The sequence below is a fragment of the Rhinolophus sinicus genome, linkage group LG15 (assembly GCF_036562045.2).
Source record: "Rhinolophus sinicus isolate RSC01 linkage group LG15, ASM3656204v1, whole genome shotgun sequence".
Classification (NCBI taxonomy): domain Eukaryota; kingdom Metazoa; phylum Chordata; class Mammalia; order Chiroptera; family Rhinolophidae; genus Rhinolophus; species Rhinolophus sinicus.
In genome coordinates this window covers 22743816-22756954 of record NC_133764.1, presented here as the reverse complement: position 1 = coordinate 22756954, position 13139 = coordinate 22743816, and the positions used below count along the sequence as shown (strand labels likewise).

Here is a 13139-nt window from a genome sequence, read left to right as displayed (position 1 = left end):
GTCTACATACTCTCACTCTCAAATCTAATTGAAATAATGATCTCTTCTGTGAAGACGGGCTTCAAGCAGAAGGGACAAACTCAAATGACTTCAGAGAACAGGCAAGTACATGACTGAAGTAAGTCAGATGGAGATAGGAGGTGGAAGGGACAGTGACACTGGGGAGAGCACACCCCATCTATTAGAGGGGCCCTGCTACTCAGCTCCAGCTGATTGTCAAGAGGTGGGAATGCAGGCGTCACTACTGTTTTTTAAGAAAAGCTAGAAATCCACATTGTGAAATCTCATGATTTTTACATATTGGCAACTGCTTCACACATTGAAAAACCTTCTTTTGGGTCAATCTAAGCAGGTCTGCAGACTGGGTCCAGATGTACAGCTGCCACACTGCGGACTCTGAATTAAAAGATACAATGTGTAGCCAGGAAACAGGACCAGAGCTAACTTGCCCCAGTGGATCAAATCCATTTTTCTGGTTCTTTTAACACAGCAGACCTCTAACCAAAGAAGCTGATGAACAACAGCCTATGTGCTTAGTCCAAAAGGCAGTTATCTGAGGAATACTGGATTCACTTTAGTTCAGTCTCAGGGAAACCTTTTTTTGATAGGTACTCATAATAGACTCTGACTTTAAACACTGGAAAATCTATTTCCTGCTACACCAGGGACCAACTTTTTATTCTAAGAACAAATATCTAACACCTCAGTGGAAGAAACCATGACACTAAAATCTATGCTGAAAGCTACTCACCTTGAACAGAAAGGTCAAAGGTTGCCAGCTCACTTTTGATCATTTCTTCACTGGATTTCATTTTGCTTTGGGAATTGGCCACTAAAAAGTCAAATTTGCTGATTTTGGGCTTTTCACTTTGAAACTCTCCAAAGTCATCTGAACATTCTTTGGAGGTGTCATGAGAAGCGCTGCTGAAAGCTGGGCTTGGACACGCGGCGTCTTGGCTCCGTTCAGCTGAAGGCAGGTCCTGTCTTGTGAAATCTTTATAGTCCCTGCTTTCATATTCCTTTTGCTCACTGGTCTGAGGAATCCCATCTTTAAAATTGGCAAAAGCTGGGAAGGTAGTCTCTGGAAGAGAATCTTCACTTGTGAAGGTCGTAACTTTGGATAGAGATGTCATGGTGATGTTTTCGGAACTGCCAAATGAAGTCTCTTTCTTTTGAAGAACTGAGGCAGCGGAGGGAGATCTGCTTCCTGCTGAGAGGACAAATGGAGAGAGTTTTCTGCCCTGAGATGCATCATCCCTGTCTGACCAGTCATAGCTCGTAAGTGTGCTCACTGCAAAATTGCTACTGTAGGTTCCGAAAGCAGCATGTTTTAAGTCCTCTATATCTGAAAGGGAAATAAGACCCCACAATTAGAGGCAAGCTCACGATTTAGGCAAAATGCCCTAAACTCTGCAGAAGCAAAATGTCTAGCATATTTGATTAGTTTTATGCTATGTTGGAGTTTAACTAAATTTAGAGTTTGTACTAAAATTAAAGGAGCTGGGCTGTAAAATCTGATCTTTAAAAACCCACATTAGCCTTGAGCTGGCATTTATATTTAGTTACAAAGAGTCATTTTCTTTGGATATAAGAATTACTAAAATAAGATAGGTTCATCTACCAATGTGTACACCAATTGAGAACAGGATCATTTAGTAAGTTGTCTGTTCACTTATAAACTTTAAAATATATTTATTACAATATTCCCTGCCTAAAATGTCTCATTTGCCTTGACTTTGTTGAAAAATGTTCCTTTAAAACATGGCCATATGAAATGTACATGAAAAACTAATTAAAAATTGACAGTTTCTCTAAACTAAACTAAAATAATGTTACCTAAGTTTTAATCAATTATTAGGTATTTGTTTCTCAAGAAAGGCCAAATATGAGATTTTAATCAAGCAGTTACTTACCTAGTTGTTATTTTGGTCAGTATGGACATCATATTGCTATGATGGCGTATGAGGAAAGAGAAATCAATCTAATCTACTTTAGCCCCTAAAAAGTAGAATAAAAGGTCTGAATCCTGTGGGCCTCCTATTTCTCCTTCAACTATGTGGCAGGCCCTCATTTTAAAAAAAGAAGAGGAAGAAGAAGAAAAAGAAAGAAATGCTTGGGTAGAAGACTCATTTTACATTCTTAATATATGTTCAAATAATTTAAGAGGTAGCATAACACAGCAGAAAGAATGTAGGTCTTTGATTCAGAAGTCCCTGGGTTCAATTCCCAGCTCTGCCACCTGCGTGCACTGTGTGACACTGGCAAGCTATTCAACTTTTTTTTAAACCTAGGTTTGCTTATCTGTAAAATGAGAAGACCATGTACTCAGAAGGCCTGTGTGGTGACCATCAACTGTGAATGTGTAAAAGATCCCACCCAATGCCTGGCGAGCAGTATCTAATAGCAATATTTGTACAGCATGGTTGCCACCAGCTTCAATTAGTTGTTGCTTTATGTCCTAAAATGAAATGATCTCAGAGTGAAAATTAAACGTCAACTCATCATTTTGGTCTTACTAGGGAAACTTTCTTGCCCATTTTCAAAAAGCAAAACCAGCTGCAGCTGAATAACACTGGACAGGACAGCGTGTCTGGGAGAAGCCTCCTTTTCAGCAGCACTGTCCCTTCAGTCTGGCTGACATGCACTTAGTGTCATTTTAGTGCCTGTGTACCAGGCAAGAAGGCCAAATGCAAGACTCCCTCTCATAACTACAAACATGGTTCACAAGCATAATGCCCCAAAGTTTTGTGACCGAGATTTTCAGAACTAAGTCAACAGGTGAACCAACACTGGGTCATAATGTCTTTCTTTCATAGCAATACAGCATAGTTTCTGAGAGGTAAGGGACTCCTGACATTTCCATAGCTTTTTTAACAGTATACCCCACATCTATCTATCTCACCCTCTCTCCTTCCCTCCCTCCCTCTTTCTCCCCTTCTTTTTCGAAACCCTATCAGGAAGAGGGTACTCAATTAATAGCAAAAATGGAAAACTTCAGATGTACAAAAAGGCAAAACAGAGAAAAGCAGATAACTTTTGCAGAACAATAGTATATTTTCAAACTTTGTAGAAGAAACGGTACCCTTCAAATTTGGTTTATTGAACAGGAGGAAAAGGAAAAGATTCAGGTGAGAATGTAGAGTTTAGAATGAATGAAATAACACTTTAGGTCTTAGTCTCTGGCTGGAGTGTTTTGTTTTCCCCACTACTTAAAGGAATCAGAAGGTACCCTGACTCAAATGGGGTGAAATTCAATCAGGAGGCAGTTAAACACAAGACCAGTCTTTCAAGGGTATGTTCAGAAGAATGTTTCACAATATGGATATTTTTATTATTAGACCGTACTAGAAAGCTCTTTGGGGAACCATATTATGAACCGTTCCCAGAATCTCATTTACTAAAAGGATAGCAATTTTCCTAGAGGCCAAATATAAATTTAATGAAAAGTTAAGCTCCTGTTCAAACATCACAACCAAGTTAATACGGTAATAAAAAGACCCTTTTGTGCAATTATGCAACAAAAAAAACAAGGTTTTTTTTTGAAACCAGAAATGACTAGTGTAATCAGGTAAAAGGCATTATAAGAAATAAAGGATTACCTTAACTGAAGAAGTATTTTTATAATACTACAGGTCTTCAACAAATTTTACTTTTATTACAAATGATAAGCATAACGTTTTCCTTTTTGGAGCAACTCACAGAAATGACCAAATAAAAGACTAAAAAAATCAAAGGAAAGACTTAAAATGAAATATCTTATACTTAAAAAAATAATGAAGCCTGAATATACAGGTTATACTAAAAATCAAGCCTCAAGATTGATTTTAAAATTTTACTTTGCTTATTTACTGATTACAATAGTGTAAAAAAATAATTTACTAAGGTGTAACTCATTTGAACCCAGAAGGCAGTACTAAAACTGGTGTTACACACGAATGTGAGAACACTGTAATCCTGAACCTTAGCATTTACAAACAATATAAAAACAGAGTAGTATTTCTCAGCCTGGTGAATATTAGTAAGCCATTTTTGAAGAAAATGTGGTAAATCAGCTCACTGAGGGTAGGTTAAACCAAGAAAATTCCTCATTTCCCATATTAACAGTTCTGTATCTATATTTTCTGAGAGCAGTCAAATTATATGTATTATTGTATGACGTACTTAAAAATATTAAAGATTCTGTAAGACCTATCACATAAGTGATGGAAGCTGTATCTGGAAAAATAATATGGAATAATCCATTTTATTTTGTAATCACTGAAGTTACCACCGATGGGTTTTCAATTTGATAGCTGAATTCTGAAAATTGCAAGAGAAAAAGGAAAAAGAAAACTGAATGGATGCAATAAAATAAACAGAGAATCACTACTGCATTTCCAATTCTATCGGAGAACTCGGAGGCTGTGCTCGGTTGAACTGCAATTGCACACAGATAATACGCCGAATCGTGTGCTTTAATACATGTATTTGTTTGCAACCAGGAATGTCCTATTACAAACGCCAAGGGAATAAAGTATACAATCTGCTTTTCATCCTGGATCTCAAATTACAACATGGATTTCTTGCTTATGCTAGCAAGTAACCCTATCAGTCTCTTCCATAACCTCTATTCAAATCCCGTCAGACGGGCACAAAAACAAGGCCCTTCTTGGAACAAAGAATGTGAGCTGCCGCTGCAGGACATGCTCTAAAGCTGGAAGCATTTGCCCAGGTGATTAAGAGTTACTGGCTTTTGACAAAGGGGTTTGGAAAAGAAAAAGATACATGGACAAATTCCACCATTCCTAGTGTTTTATATAGCAATAAAAATGTTAACTGGACTGAGGAAGAGTCTTTTAAAAAATTATCATTTAATTTTCAATACTGATGGAATCCAAACTTCATTTACCAAAGCAAACCATGAAATACACATTTCAACTTCTTTCCACCCCTGGTCTTAGTCTCCCCTTTGGAATCAGTCACATTCCCATTCTCTAGTCATTATAAAAGCTGGGCTGACTGTGTCCTGTAAGTCTCAAACACCCTGATAGGTGCTGTTGAAGAAAACAGGAATGAAGCGATCACAGGGTAAGGAAGAAAGGCTATACAATTGCCTTCCAGTGTTGGCTAATCTGCATAGAAACCTCCCATTCTTCATTTGTACTGAGTCACATAAATCTATGGTTTAAATGCTACTAACACCACCTGTAAGCACCTTCAGGTTTCCATGTCAGGGCTTTACGTTGATAAAGACAACTGGCAATCCTGTGGCTATTTTAAGCCAGAGGAGGCTGCAGGCCAAGAAGTGGTGTCAGGACACATAGTGGGACTGCTCGTGCTCAACATCAAAAATCTCATCAAAAAAACACCAAAAGAGCACAAAGGATGCCTTACAATTGCGGTCTTTTGGCCATGCCAGGGAAAGAACAGCAGCCAGGACACTTTCCTACACATAAAACCCCCAAAAGCTATCGGGCCAGCATTTTCCAAAACAACTTACCAAAAGTATTCAACTGGTGGAGAAACAAAGCTAGAAGCAGCTCTTTAAAAATAAAATAATTTGATGCTTTGACTTATCTTAGGATTTAGCCCAACTTCTTCAATATTATCAGTGTCCTCTTCATTTGCTACTTTTAAAAATCAGCAGGGATTTTAATGTGAACAATAGTGTGATTCTAGAATATAAATACATTTGTACACTATCTCAGGCACTCACTGATGTATGAAGTCAACATTTAACCACATCTTACTTTACTTGGTACTGGGGTAAACAAAATGTAGTTTGTTTGTTTGTTTGAACCTACAGCAAAGAGTTCTTCAAGTCTTTCTTGCAAGTTTATATTATTAAAATTTCCTCCCTAAAAAGTAAATGTTACTCTGGAAACATTAATTGTTCAATTTGTGAATATGATTATGTTTTACACACAATTATATTCAGTCATTTCTGCAGCCTGGTCAGAAACATGCAGAAAGGAGTTAAAATCAAGCAGTCCCAGATGGAGCAATCTAGTATTAGATAATTCTATCGACAAAGGAATTCCTTAGCCAAAGCTACCACAAGATTGGTCATATTTTTGGCACCAGAAAATCCTAAATAAAGGGCAACTAGTATTATCACTAGATGGAGGTTACACCAAGATCTCTTTCTTCCAAATTAGTTAGCAGCACACAAGGTTTTTGAAACCATGTACTATTCAATTTTCTAAAGCATTACACTGTAAAACATGATATTTTTGAATGGCAGACCCAGCTTTTCTTAGAGTTAATCTAAACCCCAATTTGCAACTCTTTTTTCTCAAATGGCATATTTCAGATACTATAAGTGATCTTTCAGGAATCCTATTCAAAATCCTCTTCAATAGTTTAATTTTCTTTCTGTCTCAAATTTTAAAAAAGAACAAAGAATTAAAGCCTCAAATTGTAAGAAAAAAATTTAAACCATGGAAACAACCCTTTTTTCCCAAGGTTTTATGGGTCTTGGGTTTCTGATCTGCAAACAATAATATTCCCAAGGTTTTCTCTATTATTATACTCCAAAATGGAAAAAACGATTTTCCAAATTTGGCCTACTCTGTTGCTAACTTTTGTGCATCTTCCTAGAAGTGTTTTCTTAAAAATGAAAATGTTTAAAGCTTACTTTGAGACATCCTCTAAAGTCATTTATTTTAAGAACTTGCTTTATAAACTAAATGGAAAACAACAGAGGGTGGCTTCACAATACATTCTGAAATTGGAAAGATAACGTAGCTCTACAATTAGGGGATGAAGTACCCCATTGTCAACTCAGAATCAATTTCAGCCCTGAAGACTTCCTGGCATGAACACTGACCACTTTCCACTAGAGATTATCAATCTAAATTCAGTTTACATTCACTGTGCTCAGAAGTCCATCTCAATACCACTTGATCATTTATTTGAAATTTACAGATAATGTAGTTCTTAACAGATGACGTGTCCCTCGTTCCCAACACTCCACTCTCACTTAGGGCCGCCCCTGGCCTTCCTTCCCTGTCCGCAGTGTAACTCCTCCTGGAGACCAGACAGACTGCGATCTTTACAAAGCAATCAAATCTACTCAGCTTCTTCACTGGAAGAAAGGAGTCCATTTTTCTCTCTAATGTGTAAAATAGTGTCAACTTTACACTTCTAAAACAAATGTCTAAAGTTATTATTTTAATCCAGTGCCATGTTAAAAACTTTTATCAATGAACTATAAGAAGAAAGGCTAAAATGTACCAACAGTTTCTTGTAGGAGAAAGGTATTTGAAGAAACAAAACCAACAAAAGGGAAAACCCTCTAATCCAGGAGATGCTACTGCTTTAAAGTTGATGTGGAACAGGTATTTCTTTGGTCTAACACTGAAAAAGTACAAATTACACACATCCCCACACTTTCAAAATATGCCAAAGAATTATTTATTAACATAGGACTTACAGATCACAAAAAAGTGGTACAGAAGAGCTGGAAAAGAAGTCATCAGAATAAGCATGCAGATCAGTATTTGCAGAGGAATATATCAAAGCAAGTTTGAAACGGCACATTCACACAGAAAATATCTAAATTGAAAAAAGGACATCAGAAAAGCAGCCCAAAAATAAATAAATAAATAAATAAGGCGCTGATTAAAATACAAAGATTTTCAATGTCAAAGAAGAGCTACTTTACAGGTAGGTAGGTAGGTAGGTAGCTACAGAAGTCTTGCTAACCCTTTGAGTGTTACAAATGAGGGTGAGCTCTTGCTGCCGACAAAACCAGATCATCTTAATGACTGCACATGAAGATGCTTCAGTGCCAGACAGATTCAATTTAGTGGGAGAACAAATGCAGCCGAGTTGAAATTCTATGCAGCAAGGGCCCAAAGGGTTAAATGCAATAATATGTAGAGAAATCAGGCAATGTTATTAGTATTATCTACCTTCCATACAAAGAATTATAGCAAGAGTTAAAAGAGACAGTATCCCCTTCAGAGTTAAGTTAGGGTTTTTAAACAGGACTAAGGTCCAGAGATAGCAGTCTACTAGGTTTATTCTCTCTTCATCAGCCCACTTCTAATTTCTCCAAGAAGTACCTTTAACCCTCAGACTAAGAGAGCAAGAGATACTGTGGTCAACATGAGGATAAAGGAAACCCAAATTGCCTTGAAGAAGTAAGTCCCTGCCCTTCAGCCTCTACCATACATTTACGCAGCAGTTTTGCGCAACACCAGTGTACAGCTCATTGGTCAGAAACGAACCCCTTTTAACAACCGCTCTAAAGGGATACTGCTCCTTTCCAACAGGAGGTTTACAGATTAAAAGGAGGAAACAATCGGCTTTTAAGAATATCCTCAAACTGAAGAGACTTGGCTTGAACATTACAGGTTCCAAGCTGGGATTGCTCCAAACATACATCAAGGAACGTGGGCACAGAAGATTATTTTAACAGGTCAATCAGAACAAACTCATTCAGAAAAACCAACCTCCCTCCCCAAATAAAAGGAGGGGGAAAAAAAAAAAGACATCTCAAACCCAGATTAGACTCATCTCATAAAGACATTAAAGACATTTAGTGTGGCACTATGAAAGAATATAGGTTACTTTCAGAAAAATAGCTTCTACTTAATAATTTCAAAGTCCAAAAGGCTAGTTTACTTGTTATGAGACTTTTAAATAAAAATCAAATATTGTTGTCCAGAAATGGAGCACTTTGCAACCAACTGCACAAGCAGCTCATACAAAAAATAGAAACAAAATCACTCCATCAAACAAACAGCAGCCAAAAGGAAAAAGAAAAGGAAAATATTGGAGGAAAAGTACAAAAAAGGAAGTAGACACACAGGAGCTCTACAGACAGCCCCCTGCACTTGGAAAAGGCCTTAGCAAGTAGCAATGTAATGTCTTTGAAAACTTGCTCCTAACTCAGCACCCCTGTTTAAGGATACTTCCAACATGTCAATAGCCAAAGGATGCATGCAGTTTTGTTTTCTGACTTACCAATTTGATATATGCAAAAGTCATAATACTTACAATTTCTGCCTGAATCTGTAAACTTGGAAGTGTGTTATATGTCCCTCTCTAGTTAAAAAACAACAAACCCTTCATATGCATAATAAATTTTCTAGAATACAGTAATACTGAGATATTTCTCATTATGAAAGGCCACAAAATAGGTTTATCTTTCTATATACATATCAAATAACAAAACAAAATAAAAACTAGGACACTTGGGAATCTAGTTTTTATGACAAGAAGTTAAACTAGAGAAAAAACTGCTACATGTAAATCCATACAGAATTTTACGAGGTCTCCCTTATAAGATGCTCTCAAACCTTTTATGAGAAAATGAGTAGTTACCCTATTCTACCATCTATAGATTTGTTACAGTTTAATACTTCCAGTAATAAGAGTTAACACTGAAAACTGCACCTGAATTCCACTAACAACTCGTGCCCTCCTTCTTGCCAGAGACTGGCACACAGGACATCCATATACAAGCTCTTTCCCTCTTCTTCTCTTGTAGGGACAAGGCAAACTGCACTACAACTGGCTAGACATTTTTACTTTCTTGACTTAACAAGAGTTAATGTCTATAAACCAAACGGAATAATATACTGTTTTGGCAGCTGCCAAACATACCCAAGAGCGGAAAAAAGGGGAGGGAAACACTGACCTTTTGGCAACGTGGGGTTCATTTAGCAGTGGATTTTTATGTGCCTCTAACACCAAGTTGGTATTAGATTTCAAAAATAAAAATATTTTAGCTATCCAATCTAAGTTCCTTAGTTCATGGTGCCCCTATTTCCAAGTATCCACAGAATCACATATAACACTGTTTTAAGGGGACTGGCCCCAAAGAGGTTACTTATTAGAAATCCATAAAGGTTCAGAGCCAGGGCCTCCTCTTCCATAAATCCACACCCACAGAACCATCTCTGCCATCCACGTCACCGTCACCAGAGCAATCGCACCAATTCCTCACCTGCAGCAGGCGGATGCTGGCCACTAACTGTCGGTAAATCCAAAGAGCTATCAGACATGACATGCTTAAGATCTCCTCCCACATCCGCCAGTTTCATGTCAAACTGAGCAGAGAGAGCATCTTCAGAATCCTCCTTGCCAACGCTGCTGCCACCGATGGAAGGGAGATCCAAGGATTTCACCGAAGCGGAGTCTTCTTTGGTGTGTCTGAACGCCACCTTCTCTCCCAGGGATTTGTCCAAGTTCATGGAAGAAAACGTACTGGAGTGGAAGTCAGCAAAACCATCATCACTTTTTCCCGAAGGAGTGCTATCTTTCAGGTCTTCAACCCCTAGGCCAGAGCCTTCCAGGGAAAGTTGTTTGAAGACATCGTATTTGGTAGATGCTGCAGCTGGGTTCTGCCCGCCCTTCACTGTGCTGCCGGCGCTGCTGGGAAGAGGAACGGGACTAGCTTCCTCTTTAAGGGCATCATATTTGTCATCTGCCTTTTGCTCAGATGAAACAGAGCTGTTACTGAAAGCCATGAAGTCTGCAAAGTCATCCTGCTCCCCAACAGATGCTGGACTAGAATACTCCCCAAAAAGGTTGAATTCTCCAAAATCATCAGCCAAACTAGAAGACTTGGTTGATGCCCACGCGGCTGTAGCTGCCGCAGAGCCTGCTGGCGGGGCTCGTGCAGAAACAGGTCTTGGTGCACTAACTGCAGCTGAAAAAGACAATGGTTTCTCGCTGCTGCAATTAACTGAGGAAAACATGTCTAAGTCTGCTAAGTTCAGAGGATTTTTCACTTGTGTTTGTTGTTTCTGTTGTATAGCTCCTGAGGGGAAGGCTGCTGGAAAAGTTTTGTCTTTTGTTGGTGGCTCTAGTGGTGATATACTATCGGCAGTTTTAAAATCGGTGAAACCATCATCAGTTCCTGCAGATCTAAATTCTGCAAAGTTTTCTCCTAAAAGAAAAAACACAACTAAATAAATGCGACTGCTGAGTTGAAAACCACATGATGCACAGCATACTAACTGACGGACATACTTTTATACACTCTCCCCTCACTGGCTTGACATAATTTAACCACAGTTTGAACCCTACCAAATATCCCTTCAGAAACGACTTATTTTTTTCTACATTGAAGGGTAATGATACAGAAAAACTGAAAATCAAACCGAGAGCACCTAACTGTCATTTTCACTCGCTCCTTTAGTGTGCTGTGCCAGGTCCTTGGGTTTGCCAAAAATCACTGCTCCCAGGACTTTTTCTTGCTATGGCTAGCCAGTCAAGTGTACAATAGAATAAAAAAATCGGTGCTGGAGGTTACCGAAGAGAGGCATATTAAAAGAGTGGCCCTTTAACGATAAAATGTGTTACATGGTGACCAAGCAGGAAGACTGTATCACAGGTATCAATGAAGTAAAGGAGAAGTCCTGCACCTGACATTTAGGATGTACACCACTTTGCTCACTGTGTTTAGCACAGCATTAGATGCCAGGTGGTCTTGCTCAAGCATGTGTAGGCATTAATTTGAAGGCAACTGTGATGAAAATTTTTGAAAAGGTATCTACTTATTTACCGAGCATTCTGGCCAAGGGCACATTTTAAAGCAGCTTCTTTCTATACTCTTTAACAAATAAGCTGAATGTCACAGAAAAGAGATCTGTGAGCACTTGGCTTTTTCTTGAAATCAGCTAACTCACTGTACCAATGAATGCTTATTCTTATTTATTAAAATCATAGGGACTTGAATAAATACCAGCCCTATTATTAAAATTTAAAGTATCAACTCTATTATTCAAAGGACGTGATTTAAACTTTAGCTTATATTGTGCTACTCTTAGGATGAGGTTACTGAGAGTTTTTATTAAGTTTTTAGAAGAATAGGTGCTAATGTCTTTCTCACAAATAATTAAATAGACTCAGTTAAGACACTGATAAAAATCTGGAGCCATGATTCTTATTAGGTTTTCTATTCTTTACCATCATAGCAATCTGCAGACAATCTTAGTTTTCTAGTGGTGTCTGAAGGTCTTCCATAAAATCCACTAGGTTATAATAGGTAATGAAAACCAGAGATAAACCAAATATAAACGTAGCTATACCAACATCACTTATTATTTAAAAATATGAGTGCCATATCTAGAGAGTTATAAATTAAGTTACAAGCTTTAATTTTTTCATCTACTTTTTAAATTCAATTTCCCCCTAAAAATTAGATATAGAAGCATATGAACTATAAAAGTGTACTTAAAATCAAAATTCAATTCTTAAAATTGTCATTAAAATACAGGTTTTAAATATGTTGTACATATAACATAATATCTACATGGATATATCATATGAAATAAGCATAGACAACTATGGAAGCTGATTTTTCTTTCTAATCTGAGATACTTAATCCATTTACCAGCATAATTCATCAACACAGAGAAACCTATTTAACATTAGGGAAATTTTAGAAGGAGAGGAAAGCATTCAGAATTCCTGTATTTTATGTTTGTAAGACATACCATCAATAAAACTAAAGTCAATTTCACAAATTGACAGGAGAAGCAGATGTAAAACTTAAAAAAAAATCACCTTAGTACTTTAGGCAAGTATATCACTGATAATATTTGTATTATTTCTGCAAATGAAAAAATAAGCAGCCAATTTTGTAACAGCCTAAATTTTTGGTGTGCTGCTTTGAAATATCTGTGAAATTGACAAGTTTTGCTTTGTTATTTTTTGAAAGAAATCACCACAGCAAACTAAACTTACTGATGAATTGTTAACTTTTCCATTAGAAATGTAAGCTGGGTGAAAGGGTTAAAAAGAAATAAAAATGGGTGGGTTTACAAGTTCAAAAACAAAGAGAATTTTTGGGTAAATAATTTAGTTGCAGTCATTTGAAGCTTGCATATCAGAAGGTACATTAAGCATATTACTTCATGGGTCGCTGTTCAGTTCACTTCTGAATCCTCCTAAGTTTCTCTCTCTAATTGCCACTTTTAGGCCCTAAAAAATATTTCAAAAGAGATCATTTTTTGCTAAAAGTTCAATAAGAAGTGTCACTTCTCTACATAGAACATTTTCTTCTTTGACTTAGTGGTTTAAATCGTAGGGGTAGAAAAAAGGAAATTTTTTTAAATTTGCTAAAAGCCTTTCTTTTTTAAATTAAATTTATTGGGGTGACAATAGTTAGTAAAATTACATAGATTTCAAGTGTACAATTC

The 13139-nt window shown here is 37.2% G+C and overlaps 1 protein-coding gene across 15 annotated transcripts in view; it reads right to left on the bottom strand.

The window, feature by feature from the left end:
* Nucleotides 1-13139, bottom strand: part of SYNRG (synergin gamma) — a 67197-nt gene that overhangs the window by 18371 nt on the left and 35687 nt on the right. For 10 of the 15 annotated variants that reach the window (XM_019732530.2, XM_019732532.2, XM_019732535.2 and 7 more), the window contains 2 exons: nt 9938-10882; nt 752-1345 (listed from right to left, as the gene is read on the bottom strand). In XM_019732530.2, the coding sequence (XP_019588089.2) occupies nt 752-1345; nt 9938-10882 (1539 nt within the window). The remainder of the gene's footprint in view (nt 1-751; nt 1346-9937; nt 10883-13139) is intronic. The other 5 variants (XM_019732533.2, XM_019732541.2, XM_019732540.2 and 2 more) reach the window with 2 other exon arrangements.